A 14,032-nucleotide genomic window follows, 5' to 3' on the forward strand; every position below is an offset into this window, starting at 1 on the left:
CTGCACAAGGATGTTTTCCCATGGTGCTCACGGCTGGACGTAGGCCCATGGGAAAATCCGAAGGTGACTCAGAGGTATTTGTCCCGTGTGCAGCCAAGTAGGAACCACTTATGGACAGAGTTTTTTAAGGGAAGCAATCCTCACATCATCCCTTCTGGGAACCTTCTGCTCCAGTGGAAGATAGGCTGTGGGTGAAAGTTCCAGAGGGGAAGTAGAAAAGTATGGGAAAGCTGCTGACTCAGCCTTTGAAGAAAGGTAGGGGACGTGTGTGTTGGATGTAGGAGATTGAGTTTAGATGCAAGGTGGGAGAAGGTTTGAATAAAGAACACTGATGGGGCAGGAGAGATGGTTCAGTGGTTAAGAGCACTGGCTGCTCTTCCCCAGGACCTGAGTTCAAACCCCCTACACCCACATGGTGGCTCACAGCCATTGGAAGTTCCAGTCCCAGAGGAATTTTCTGGACTCTGAAGGCCACATCGGTGCACAGAAATACATGCAGGCAAACACCTATGCACATAAAAGCAAAGATTAAAAAATTTAGAATACTAATATAGGCACTGTGAGGATGCTATGTGTTTTGTTTGGGAAACATTCCAAAGTGTGTGTGAATTTCATGTGTTGTTTCTGATGTCATTCAAAAGAACAACCCACCGGTTATGGGGAACAACAGTTGGGGACAGTTTCATGCCTGTCTTCACCTGTTGGTGAACAGCAGGTCTCGGTGGCCTGCCAGCCATGGTGGGGAACAGCTTTACAGTGTTCAGTTTTGATGGTAGGGGTTGTTTCTGGGATCTGATTACAGCCGGGAGGTGATTGAAGACTGACCTGCAAATTATGGGAACTGGGCGATTTCTCTTAGCAAGGAGCTCTTGTTACAAAGAGCGACTAAAATCTGCAAGGATTTTATCATTCGACACTACCGCTTCTCAAGACTGTATGTCAGTGTGGTGGGCTCTGCTTGGTGGCCGGTTGGTCTCACCAGCCTGTGGAATAAACGCTTCCCAGCTCTGTGCTCCACTAGCCACAGAAGACCAAGGCTGCTAGGGGTTGTCATGAGGGGTGACACAGCAGGCAGACCTGCTAAGTCAGAGGTTCCCCCAGAGAAGCATTAGGGGAGGTCTTGAAGACAGCGACTGCAGGCCTGGAGGATGGGAAGCTGAGCGCAGAGTGTGGGGGACATGGGAGCAACCCTGATGGTTTCCTCTGCTTGTTTTGTGGCAGACTCCTTACCATGGCCATTGCAAGCTATCAGAGCTCAGCAGCTGGAACTGGAAAGGGGCACAGAAGTGTTCTTCAGAAAAGTGCAGAGCATGTCCACTCCAAATGCTAGAATCCAGACCAAGTCTCTGCGCACTGCCTGGGAACCTGGCCTAGCCCAATACCGTTTTCCCAAGTGGCAGTGTGGTGGGGCACAGTCATAACCACTCACCTATTCTGCTTGGGTCTGGCAACAGCCGAATTGTGGAACTTTTACAGAAAACTTGAGGCCTGCACAGCCTAAAGTATTTACTCTCTGGCTAGTTCCAGAAAAGTCTACCCGCTACTGTTATGGCTTTATAAGACAAATATGTAAAGGAAGGGTTGAGTCTCTAAAGGTTGGTCTTCTTGTACATGTAATTAATTATGTATCTCTCTCCTCTGTTCTTCCTCCTCCCTCTCTTCCTTGCTCTCTCTCTCTCTCTCTCTCTCTCTCTCTCTCTCTCTCTCTCTCTCTCTCTCTCTCTCTCGGTGAACTGGAATTTGCCATAATCCTCCTGCCTCGATTTTCTGAGTACTGGGACTACAGGTGTGAATCAACTCTCCTGCTCGGTTTAAGACATAGCCCACTGCTGTCCATCCCTGAATATTTAACTCTTGCTTCTCAGGGGCCCCTTGCGTGCATGCTTGTTTACCACGGACTCCTCCAATGCCCTGCACGGACCGTTCTCCCTGCCCTCTTCACCCTCCTAGAACATTTGCTCTGACCTGTTGTTTGCTGCGGTCTCAGAACTGGCAGCAGGGCCTTCTCTGGTTCTATGGTCCCTGTCCTGCGAGCCTGACACATAGCAGACGCTCAGAGGCTTGACTGGGGGCACGGAGCTGTTAGCCCCTTATCCAGATAAGCCGTTCTATTCACTACTGTGGACACTGTCAGAACCGGATCACTTTCAGTCCTTTTGAGAAAGTACAAGAGGCTCCCATCGCCAGCTGCCCCATGACACATGTTCTTGGAGACATCGCAGATCTTCCCCAGAATGCTTTCCGCAGATGTCGAATGAAGCCATGTTTATAAAGTTCTTGATCGCGATGCCTGGTGCTTAGAAATTCCTCACGAGTAGCAGCCGAAGCGGCAACATAGTGGAAATACAATTCCGAACTTAGCCTTGCAAGACTATTTTACCCCCCCCCCCCCTTCAGCCTCACTGCCTCAGCAAGTCTTCATGCTGCTTGGTAAAATTCGGATTCCCTAAGCATCTTGTCCGGCGGCAGCAGCACCATCTTGTGGTTACATTAGGTTATGACAAAATACATGACCGCTCCCAAGTAGTCAGCCCCCGTCAGACTGTATGTGTGGAGGGAGCAGGTGATGTTGGAAGCAAACCTGGCCTTGGGGGCTATGTGACACATCCTAAATGACACGCAGGAGGTCTTAAGCTTCCCCCGTGTGACTTAAAGACAGATGGTGGTTCTGGCCGTTTCTGCTGCCACTGTCCTCTTTTCTAATTGGCTCTGCCCTAGTTCTGACTCCAGCTTGAGTTTTCTGGCGCCTCTAAAGCCGCATTTGAAATGAGTTACTGCCATCTACTGGGAGAACACAGGAAGACAGGTTGGGGAGTCCCAGCCCAGGTCTGAAGAATGAATCTTGTAAAGAGGGAAGGTCACGCGTGTTTCTTATATTTGGATAATACCTTAAAAAGTATTTTGTTATGTTTGCTTTGACTATTCTAGTTGTGACCTATCCCATTACTGAGTATAAACTCAGGTTCACTTGTGCAACAAGTTGGCTGACTTCATCACTCTCTGCTAGTTCACTTTAAAAATGGTGTTTTAAAACTTCTGTTTCCAGGAACCTTTTTACTAACCAAGAAGCTATCTTTTTCCTTTTTTTTAAACTGTGGATTACCTCCATTAATGAGTTGCAAAAGGCAATTTTGTAAACAAATTCATTTAAAATATAATATCGTAAAACAAATAAAATGATTTGTTTTGATTTGATAATGCTTCATTAACACTTATATTTTTTATTTGAAGTTGCAGCATTAGTTGTTAAGTTAGAGAATCAATAGAACAGGCAGTTTCCAGCTTACTATTTAAACATATCTGGTTTTAGAAAAAATTATTTTAAAAATAAAATAGCTGTGAAATGGTTTTGGCCAAAAATTTTGCATTTTAAAGAGATCCTTAAACAATGTCACTGCTTTTTGACTGCCTCAACCTCTGGGACCAGTCTCAAGAATATCTTTGTAATAAGGCTTTATGCACCTTATTTTTCAAGACCCTTCTAGAATTTGTCTGTTCCTTTTGTTTTTGTTGCTTTGCTTTTTCAGACACAGAAACATACCTCATCACCTCACTTCTTAGAACTGATTGGAAATAGTAAATTGGAAAGCAAGGAGGCCACAAAAAGAGTCAAAGACAGACTGCAGGAAACCACAGAAAATGGCTGACTGCAAGAGGGACAGTATAGGCCAGAGTGCGGCGCGCGTTCCGGAGCGCGCACGTAAAGCGCGCAGCTCCTCCGTCGGCGGGCGGGCCGTGGCGGCGAGCGGAAGTGCCTGGGAGCGCCCGTGTGTGTGTGTGTGTGTGTGTGTGTGTGTGTGTGTGTGTGTTCGAGTGGACAAGATGGCGAAGATCGCCAAGACTCACGAAGATATTGAAGCACAGATTCGAGAAATTCAAGGCAAGAAGGCAGCTCTTGATGAAGCCCAAGGAGCGGGCCTTGATTCCACAGGTTATTATGACCAAGAAATTTATGACGGAAGTGATAGCAGATTTGCTGGATATGTGACATCAATTGCTGCAACTGAACTTGAAGATGATGACGATGACTACTCATCCTCGACCAGTCTGCTCGGTCAGAAGAAGCCTGGGTACCATGCCCCCGTGGCACTGCTTAACGACATACCGCAGTCGACAGAGCAGTCCGATCCATTTGCTGAGCACCGTCCTCCGAAGATCGCAGACCGGGAGGATGAGTACAAGAAGCACAGGCGGACCATGATAATCTCCCCAGAGCGTCTTGATCCCTTTGCAGATGGAGGGAAGACCCCTGACCCTAAAATGAATGCGAGAACTTACATGGATGTTATGCGGGAACAGCATTTGACTAAGGAAGAGAGAGAAATTAGGCAACAACTAGCAGAAAAAGCTAAAGCTGGGGAGCTTAAAGTCGTGAACGGAGCAGCAGCATCCCAGCCCGCTGGAGCAACCCCAGGCTCAAAAATATGGGATCCTACACCTAGTCACACACCTGCGGGAGCTGCTACTCCTGGACGAGGCGATACCCCAGGCCATGCAACCCCAGGCCACGGTGGTGCAACTTCCAGTGCTCGTAAGAACAGATGGGATGTGACCCCAAAACAGAAAGAGATACTCCTGGGCATGGAAGTGGATGGGCTGAGACGCCTCGAACAGATCGAGGTGGAGACTCTATCGGTGAGACACCAACTCCTGGAGCAAGCAAAAGAAAGTCTCGTTGGGATGAAACGCCAGCTAGTCAGATGGGTGGAAGCACTCCTGTTCTGACTCCAGGAAAGACACCAATTGGCACGCCAGCCATGAACATGGCTACCCCCACGCCAGGTCACATAATGAACATGACTCCTGAGCAGCTTCAGGCATGGCGGTGGGAGAGAGAAATTGATGAGCGGAACCGCCCACTTTCTGATGAAGAATTAGATGCTATGTTTCCAGAAGGATACAAGGTCCTTCCCCCTCCAGCCGGTTATGTCCCTATCCGGACCCCAGCTCGGAAACTGACCGCAACCCCCACGCCTTTGGGCGGCATGACTGGGTTCCACATGCAGACTGAGGATAGAACTATGAAGAGTGTGAGCGACCAGCCGTCCGGGAACCTTCTGTTTCTGAAACCCGATGACATCCAGTACTTTGATAAGCTGTTGGTTGATGTCGACGAATCAACACTTAGTCCAGAGGAGCAAAAGGAGAGAAAAATAATGAAGTTGCTTTTAAAAATTAAGAATGGTACACCTCCAATGAGAAAGGCTGCCTTACGTCAGATTACTGATAAAGCTCGAGAATTTGGGGCTGGACCTTTGTTTAACCAGATTCTTTCTTTGTTGATGTCTCCTACACTTGAGGATCAAGAGCGTCATTTACTTGTGAAAGTTATTGATAGAATATTGTATAAACTTGATGACTTAGTGCGGCCATATGTGCACAAGATTCTTGTGGTTATTGAACCACTGCTGATTGATGAAGATTACTATGCTAGAGTGGAAGGCAGAGAAATTATTTCTAATTTGGCAAAGGCCGCTGGTCTGGCTACTATGATTTCCACCATGAGACCTGACATAGATAACATGGATGAATATGTCCGAAACACAACGGCTAGAGCTTTTTCTGTTGTAGCCTCTGCCCTGGGCATTCCTTCTCTATTGCCCTTCTTAAAAGCTGTGTGCAAAAGCAAGAAGTCTTGACAAGCGAGGCACACTGGCATTAAGATTGTACAGCAGATAGCTATTCTTATGGGCTGTGCTATCTTGCTGCATCTCAGAAGCTTAGTTGAAATCATCGAACATGGGCTTGTGGATGAGCAGCAGAAAGTCCGGACCATCAGTGCTTTGGCCATTGCTGCTTTGGCTGAAGCAGCAACTCCTTACGGTATCGAATCTTTTGATTCTGTGCTCAAACCTCTATGGAAGGGCATCCGCCAACACAGAGGAAAGGGTTTGGCCGCTTTCTTAAAGGCTATTGGGTATCTTATTCCTCTTATGGATGCAGAATATGCCAACTACTATACTAGAGAAGTGATGTTGATCCTTATGCAAGAGTTCCAGTCTCCAGATGAAGAAATGAAGAAAATTGTATTGAAGGTGGTGAAGCAGTGCTGCGGAACGGATGGTGTGGAAGCGAACTACATTAAGACAGAGATCCTCCCTCCTTTCTTCAAACACTTCTGGCAGCACAGAATGGCTTTGGATAGAAGAAATTACCGACAGTTAGTTGATACAACTGTGGAGTTGGCAAACAAAGTAGGAGCAGCAGAGATAATATCTAGGATTGTGGATGATCTGAAAGATGAAGCTGAGCAGTACAGGAAGATGGTGATGGAAACAATTGAGAAAATTATGGGCAACCTGGGTGCAGCAGATATTGATCACAAACTCGAAGAGCAGCTGATTGATGGCATTCTCTATGCGTTCCAGGAACAGACCACAGAGGATTCGGTAATGTTGAACGGCTTTGGCACAGTAGTTAATGCTCTTGGCAAACGAGTCAAACCGTACTTGCCTCAGATCTGTGGTACTGTTTTGTGGCGGTTAAATAACAAATCAGCAAAGGTTCGGCAACAGGCAGCTGACTTGATTTCCCGCACTGCTGTTGTAATGAAGACTTGTCAAGAGGAAAAACTGATGGGGCACTTGGGTGTGGTGCTGTATGAATACTTGGGTGAAGAATACCCTGAAGTATTGGGGTGCATTTTCGGAGCACTGAAGGCTATTGTTAACGTTATAGGTATGCACAAGATGACACCACCAATTAAAGATCTGCTGCCTAGACTCACCCCCATCTTAAAGAACAGGCATGAAAAAGTACAGGAGAATTGTATCCATCTCGTTGGACGCATTGCTGACAGGGAAGCAGAATATGTATCTGCAAGAGAGTGGATGAGGATTTGCTTTGAACTTTTAGAGCTCCTAAAAGCACACAAAAAGTCCATTTGAAGAGCTACTGTCAACACTTTCGGGTACATTGCGAAGGCCGTCGGCCCTCATGACGTATTGGCTACGCTTTTAAACAACCTCAAAGTTCAGGAAAGGCAGAACAGAGTTTGCACCACTGTGGCCATCGCCATTGTTGCTGAGACATGCTCCCCCTTCACAGTGCTCCCCCCCTTAATGAATGAGTACAGAGTTCCTGAACTTAACGTCCAAAACGGAGTGCTGAAATCCCTGTCCTTCTTGTTTGAGTACATCGGCGAAATGGGGAAAGACTACATCTACGCGGTAACGCCTTTACTCGAGGACGCGTTAATGGACAGGGACCTGGTGCACAGGCAGACAGCTAGCGCAGTGGTACAACACATGTCACTTGGTGTCTATGGCTTTGGCTGTGAAGACTCTCTGAATCACTTACTGAACTATGTATGGCCGAATGTGTTTGAGACATCGCCCCCCGTGATCCAGGCCGTCATGGGAGCTCTGGAGGGCCTGAGAGTTGCTATTGGACCCTGCAGAATGTTGCAGTACTGCTTACAGGGTCTGTTTCACCCAGCTCGGAAAGTCAGAGATGTGTACTGGAAGATTTACAACTCCATCTACATCGGCTCCCAGGACGCTCTCATAGCACATTACCCGAGGATCTACAACGACGATAAGAACACCTATATTCGTTACGAACTTGACTTGTAATTTTATCTTGTGTCCAATGCACAGCTCTTTCACACCTTAAACTTGCTTCTGTCTGATATAAACTTGTAAAACATTGCAGATCCGTGTAGAGCTGGTCATAGAGGTAGGTAGAAATCCAGTAGCATGATTTTGAAATAACTTTGTTTTTGATGTTAAACAGTAAACGCCAGTAGTGACCAAGGACGCAGTGATTACACACTATACTGGAGGGATTGTCATTTTTTATTCATCTTTATGAAGATTTAGAATTCATTCCTTGTGTTTAAAGGGAACGTTAAATTGAGAAATAAACATTCGTGTACAAAAAAAAAAGAGAGACAGTATAGTATAGAGTATGATTTGTAGAACACAGGAAAGGGACTCAGAGGCTAGGATGGAAAGCTTTTTAATCAAATAATAAACAGACATATATTTTGAGGCTCACTAATAATAATTTATATTCCTAATGATTCTTAGCGATTGAGAAAAAAGTAATTTCCTTTCTTGAAAAATGCTGACATATTAATAGCATTTTAGTCAAACAAAACAAAACAAAACAACAACAAAAGACCAAACACTTTATCTTGGTTCCTCAGAGGCACACAGCCACATTAAAGGGTTGTATAGCTTCTTTGGTGCTTTTTTTGAGGGATTTTGTTTATGTGGGGCTAAGATTGAGGTGTCCACAGGTGTGTTATGTAAGTGCCAGCTCTAGATTGATTCCATTTCTGTTGACGTAGACAGTGCCCTCAAGTGGAGTTAAAGACACATTACAAAAGGAAGCAGAAAGAGGAGCTGCTCAAGCTGCCATGGCCTTCATCCATCTTTACCAAATATCGCACAGAGGCTTTAAGTGATGGTGGATTGGAGGAGTGCTGACTTTAGCCTGTCTCGGGTGATTTGTGTCTCTCATTTGGGCTTACAGAGGGACAGACTTGTGAAAATGTTACCGTGATGGGACACTTCATCACCTAAAAGTGTTTTCTAAGAGAACTGTTACTGTGTGTTGAATTGCCAGGTTGCTTAATCATTGAGTCAAATAATACAGTTTGATGCTTTAGTTTTAAGTTTATTTGATTTGAATTACAAGAATAAAATGCTTACATAGTATAATGTTATTAATTTCTGCCTATAAGCACAGGGCTGGAGAAGAATTTCTCTGTCTCCAAAGAAGGATGAAACAAACATGAACTGTATTTGGGAATCAAGTAGCTATATTCTTATGGCAGAGATACATGGAAACCATTCTTTTCATTGAGATAATTAAATAAGTCCTTAATTTTAAGGAATGGAATTGAGTTTTTAAAATTTTTCTTTGGCAGTTAGCCTCTATGCCATGGGTTTCTGAACTGGTTTATAGTACCTGGCATGGATTCCCTCTACCAGAGCAGGCCTCACACTCAATAGAGCATGGTTGACTGAGTCCATCACAGTCTTGCCTGCTTGGTTAGTATTGTAGTCCATAGGATTCCCAGCTGGCCAAGACCACTGATGTCCCACTCTGCCTACGCAGCCTGCTTAGTTAGCACCCTTCAGCACTGTGAAAGCTAGCCAAAGGAGGACGTGTCCATCCCAGCTCTAGCTTCGTTTCTTGGTTTCTCTGTATCTTACAGCTAAGGAATGTGGTGTCTTAAGTAACAGAATCTCATCATCTAGTTCTGGTGGGCAACCAAGAGGACTGGCAAGAGTCTGGACTGTCTTGGGGGCATTTGGAAGCTCCCTGCCTAACAATTCCTAAGGAGGTATTCCTACATCTGGCACTGGGTGGGATTTTCGTTTAATAACCATGACTTCCAGGGGTAGCATTATTTAGTCAAGCAGGATATCTCCCTTATAAAGCTAATTTTCTTTTAACTTATATTTCTAAATTGGCTTATGAAAGAGGATATATTTGACTGGAAAAGTGGCGTAGCCGGTAAAGGTGCTTGCTGCCAAGCCTGATGACCTGAATTCGATTCCTGGAGCTTACATGGTGGACAGAGAGAACCAATCCCTCTGTTGTCCTTGTACCTTTACATATGAACTGTGGTATTTGTGTGTAACAAGAGTGGACAACTTTGCCTTGCTCCTGATTTAGTGGGATAGCTTCAAACTTTTCTCCATTTAGCCTGGTGTTGACAATGGGCATGTCATTTACAGCACTTGAGGTTATGTTGTTTTAAGTCATTAGTTAAAGTTGTCTTTAAAAACGAGGCTACAAATTGTAAAATTATTTTTCTAACAGTTTTAAATGCATGTTAGAGCTGGAAAATAATCACTTGTGTGTTCAACCCTTTATACATAATTAAAATTGTGGTATAAAGCCCACAATTTATAGATAAAAGCATCTATAATTCAGTATAATTTATAGACATAAACATCAAAATCAGATTGGACTAAATATCTTAGAGCAATGTAATAGAGTCATATGTCATTATTCCATTGTCCAACTTTTGATGCTACAAATCATTTCCTAACATATATATGTGTATATATGTATATATACTCAAGATTATATTTAATGCTTGTGATTGTAAGAAATTAAATAGTAGTTATAATTAGTATAGTTAATATCTCCTTGTCTAAGCACCAAAGTTATATGAAAATGAAATTGAGGGGCTAAAGAGATTGGTCAGCAGTTAAAAGTGTGTACTGCTCTTCCAGAGGACCTGAATTCAGTTCTCTTCACCCATGGTGGGTGGCTCACAACTGCCTATAACTCCAGTTGAAGAGGATCTAACAGCCCCCTTTTGGCCTCTGGGAGTACACACATGTGCCATACAGTCACAGAGATACAACACATATATGTAAATAAAAATAAAATTGAGGAGATAATGTTCCATTACCAGAATGAAGCATATAGATAAATGAATTGTGGATAAAGTTTCAGAATGTAATATTGTCGTATTTTTAAGTTAGAAAAGATATTCGATACTGTAATGTGTTACTTTCTAAGTTACATGTTTAGAAATAGCCTTTTTAATTTATAAGATTATGTGCATTTTCTCAAATATTGTATCTTATTCATTCATGTTAGACAGAAATGCTACTTTGTAAAGTTTAAAAAAGTCTCAGAGTCTGTATATTAGGGTAATCTTATAGTTTTTGTTGGATTCTATCTAATTTTATAATTTTGGAAAAGTTGTTACTGTTTTTAAGGATGCCTTGTAGCTGGAGTTCTTTAAAAATGCAGTTACAGTGGACACAAGTCATATGGGTCATTTAGCTCATTGAGATATTTATATAGTCAAATGATATTTTAAAACATCTTTAGTTTTATTTTAAGATTGTATTGAGTAGAGTCTAAAGTTTGTTTTGCTTGTTTGCCAGGCACTTTGAATTGCTGTCTTTTTACAGCATAGACACCAGGTTGTTAACAACTTGCTTTGGGACTTCCAGTAACTTCATTTTTGGGGATTTTATGACAGATTTGCTAGTGGCTCCTTTTTGTGAGTTGATGTTCTGAAGTTACTGTCACAATGAGTTCAGGCCTATGGAGCCAAGAGAAGGTTACTTCACCTTACTGGGAAGAACGGATTTTTTATCTGCTTCTTCAAGAATGCAGTGTAACAGACAAACAGACACAGAAACTCCTAAAAGTACCCAAAGGAAGTATAGGACAGTACATCCAAGACCGTTCTGTGGGGCATTCAAGAGTTCCTTCTGCAAAAGGCAAGAAAAATCAGATTGGATTAAAAATCTTAGAGCAACCGCACGCAGTTCTATTTGTTGATGAAAAGGATGTTGTAGAAATCACTGAGAAATTTACAGAGTTACTGTTGGCAATTACCAACTGTGAGGAGAGGCTCAGCCTATTTAGAAACAGAATTCGACTAACTAAAGGCCTCCAGGTAGATGTGGGCAGCCCTGTGAAAGTACAGCTGCGATCTGGGGAAGAGAAATTTCCAGGAGTTGTGCGCTTCAGAGGACCGTTATTAGCGGACAGGACAGTGTCGGGGATTTTCTTTGGAGTAGAATTGCTGGTAAGTTTGCTAGGCCATTTGAGAGAGAGAAGGAGAGAGAGAGAGAGCGTATGAGAAAGCGAGTGTGCACGTGAGCGAGAGACCACGAGCACATATTTTCCCCTTTATAAGATTTGTGTTTTATGTTTGTTTGTTTTTAGTACAGTTCTCAGGATGGACCTCAGGACCCTCTGCCTCTGAGCTATAGTTCAGCCCCCAAATTTATTTAATGATAAATTGAGAGAATATAAAGACAATTCTTGAAAACTTTAAAAAATTATCTCTTACGGTAGAAACTTACAAGTCATTATTCTGGACGTCATATCTTAGAAGATTTTAAGCTTCCCATATTAAAAGTTAACATGGCCAATTGTAATTATAAACACTTAAAAAATTGTCAACTATCTTGTGATAGTGCCCACAAGATTCCCAGTTCTTAGTGTATGCTACTAAGTATTACAGTTTAGAGGTAAAATTTTTGAAGTGTGTTGCAGCAATTTCAGTTTGCTCATGCTTATCCCGGAATGTATAAACTGCCTTGGAACTTATGTGCCGTGGCAACATAGCTAAGAATTCTATATTCCAAACTGACTATTGGTTCACATTTGGACACTCTCAGGAGTAGAGAGAGGTTGTGCTTTAGGTGCTTCTTGATTTGGCTTTTCAAGCAGTGAAATAATTAGGCTGTGACTGCCAGCTATGGTATGTATTAGCAGGGTTGCCAGCTACTTAACCTACATCAAGTTCTCCTAACGTGTTCCTCATCTGTGACGTGCTTAGAGCACACATGACTTATAGTAGTTGTATGGTGGATGGCTGTAGATGGTTACAGTTTGTTCTCAGTAAATGGAGCTGATGCTGCTGTTTGGTTAAAGTTGAATGCCTGTTCATGACAAAAGTCGTGGTAGAAGTATGTTGTAAATTTAATCCTCACTCTTTCTCAAAAGAATTATGATCTGAAATTATGAGTTAGTTTGATCATCAGATACAGCTTCTTTATTCTTTAAACACCCTAAACCCAACAGCAGCTGCTAGTCATATTTCATATTATGGATATAATTTAGAGTTTTTCCAAAGTAATTTCCTCAAATCCCTTTAATGGATAATCTTTTTTATATCTCTTTTTTAAAAAACTTTGAAAACTAGGAAGAGCGTCGTGGCCAAGGTTTCACTGATGATATAGATCAATGTGATGAAGATTGTGGCGTGTTTGTGGCATTGGACAAGCTGGAGCCCATAGACAATGATGACAACGGCTTGGGAAGTGATTTTGCAGCCCTGGGGGATATGATGGTGGCTGAACCTTCCCCTTTCGAAATAAACTCCAGAGTATCTCTGAAGGTCGGAGAAAGTATAGAATCTGGAACAGTAATATTCTGTGATGTTTTGCCAGAAATAGAGAATCTAGGATATTTTGTTGGTGTGGACATGGTAAGGATTTTTTGAGTTTTATTATTGTGAATATATATATTAATTTTATTATCAATTTAGGAATAAACTGAACACTTTGTATTCTTCAAATGGACTAATTTACAGTATTTTAAAGAAGATATTCCAGTTTGTCTTTGGTACAGGAACATTACAGTAGGAATATGAGCAGAAACAATACGTTTCCCACATTTTTTCGTGTTTTAATAAACTGGGATAATACTCTCAGTCTTTAAATTCTGCTTATTTTAACTGACCAGTAGACAAAAACAAAAACCAAACCAAAACAATAAAACAAACTGACATTTCTCTGCTAAGTCCAAATATATTGTATGATACTGTGTTTTCCTTTAATTTAAAAATACTTTTGATACTTTTTTGTATATTTGCTAAAGTTTAATTAATTTTCTCATAATAATGAATGTAGAATGTTATTAATAGAAAATACTCAGGAAAAGAACCATACTGCTTTTTGAGTTGACAGAGTATTCCCACAGGATTTTCACCGTCTAAAAACTGTTTTCTTATTGCGGCAAACTGTGTATAAGAAAGGTTCCAGTGTAACCATGGTTACACTAACAGTTCAAATCATTTGGCATATTCTAATCATGGCCTCTCCACTGTCTGTCTACAGAACTTTTCCATCATCCTGTGCTGTGCTCTGTTTCTATTAAATAAATTCTGCCCACTTTGCCCATGCCTGGTAACTACAGACTGGGTGTTTGCCTGCTGTAGGTACCTCAGAAGTGAGGTCATATGGTATAATATGACTCCTTTTGTTTGTGTCACTCATTTTATTACTGAATAACCATACTCGCTAACAATGGATGCCTTCCAGTGCACATAGTGAATTAACGTGGCCCTAAGAGAATGAGGAGAAAGAAGTTGAGAACATTTTTATCTTAGACTGAAAGTATAGGCAAAAGTTCATTATGGATAAAGGAGATTCCTTCATAATTGTTCTTACCAGGGTGTGTTGGGAGAGGATTATGAGCAGCAGACTCACACAGTGAATATTTTTAATAATCATTTTTATTTATTCATAAATGCTCTACAGAGATGGTTGGGTATGAATGTTCCAGTGTTGCCTTGTACTTAGAAATTGTGTAA

General features: G+C 42.2%; 1 protein-coding gene and 1 pseudogene across 1 annotated transcript in view; both read left to right on the forward strand.

Annotated features, from left to right (window-relative positions):
- Positions 1-3,806: 3,806 nt before the first annotated feature.
- LOC142852249 (splicing factor 3B subunit 1 pseudogene) lies at positions 3,807-7,895 on the forward strand (annotated as a pseudogene).
- Positions 7,896-9,161: 1,266 nt separating this feature from the next.
- Positions 9,162-14,032, forward strand: part of LOC142852251 (ubiquitin carboxyl-terminal hydrolase CYLD-like) — an 81,969-nt gene continuing 77,098 nt past the window's right edge. The window contains exons 1-3 of the mRNA XM_075976840.1: positions 9,162-9,295; positions 10,863-11,515; positions 12,641-12,925. Of these exons, the coding sequence (XP_075832955.1) occupies positions 11,012-11,515; positions 12,641-12,925 (789 nt within the window). The 5' untranslated portion in view covers positions 9,162-9,295; positions 10,863-11,011. The remainder of the gene's footprint in view (positions 9,296-10,862; positions 11,516-12,640; positions 12,926-14,032) is intronic.

The sequence above is a fragment of the Microtus pennsylvanicus genome, chromosome 6 (assembly GCF_037038515.1).
Source record: "Microtus pennsylvanicus isolate mMicPen1 chromosome 6, mMicPen1.hap1, whole genome shotgun sequence".
Lineage (NCBI taxonomy): Eukaryota > Metazoa > Chordata > Mammalia > Rodentia > Cricetidae > Microtus > Microtus pennsylvanicus.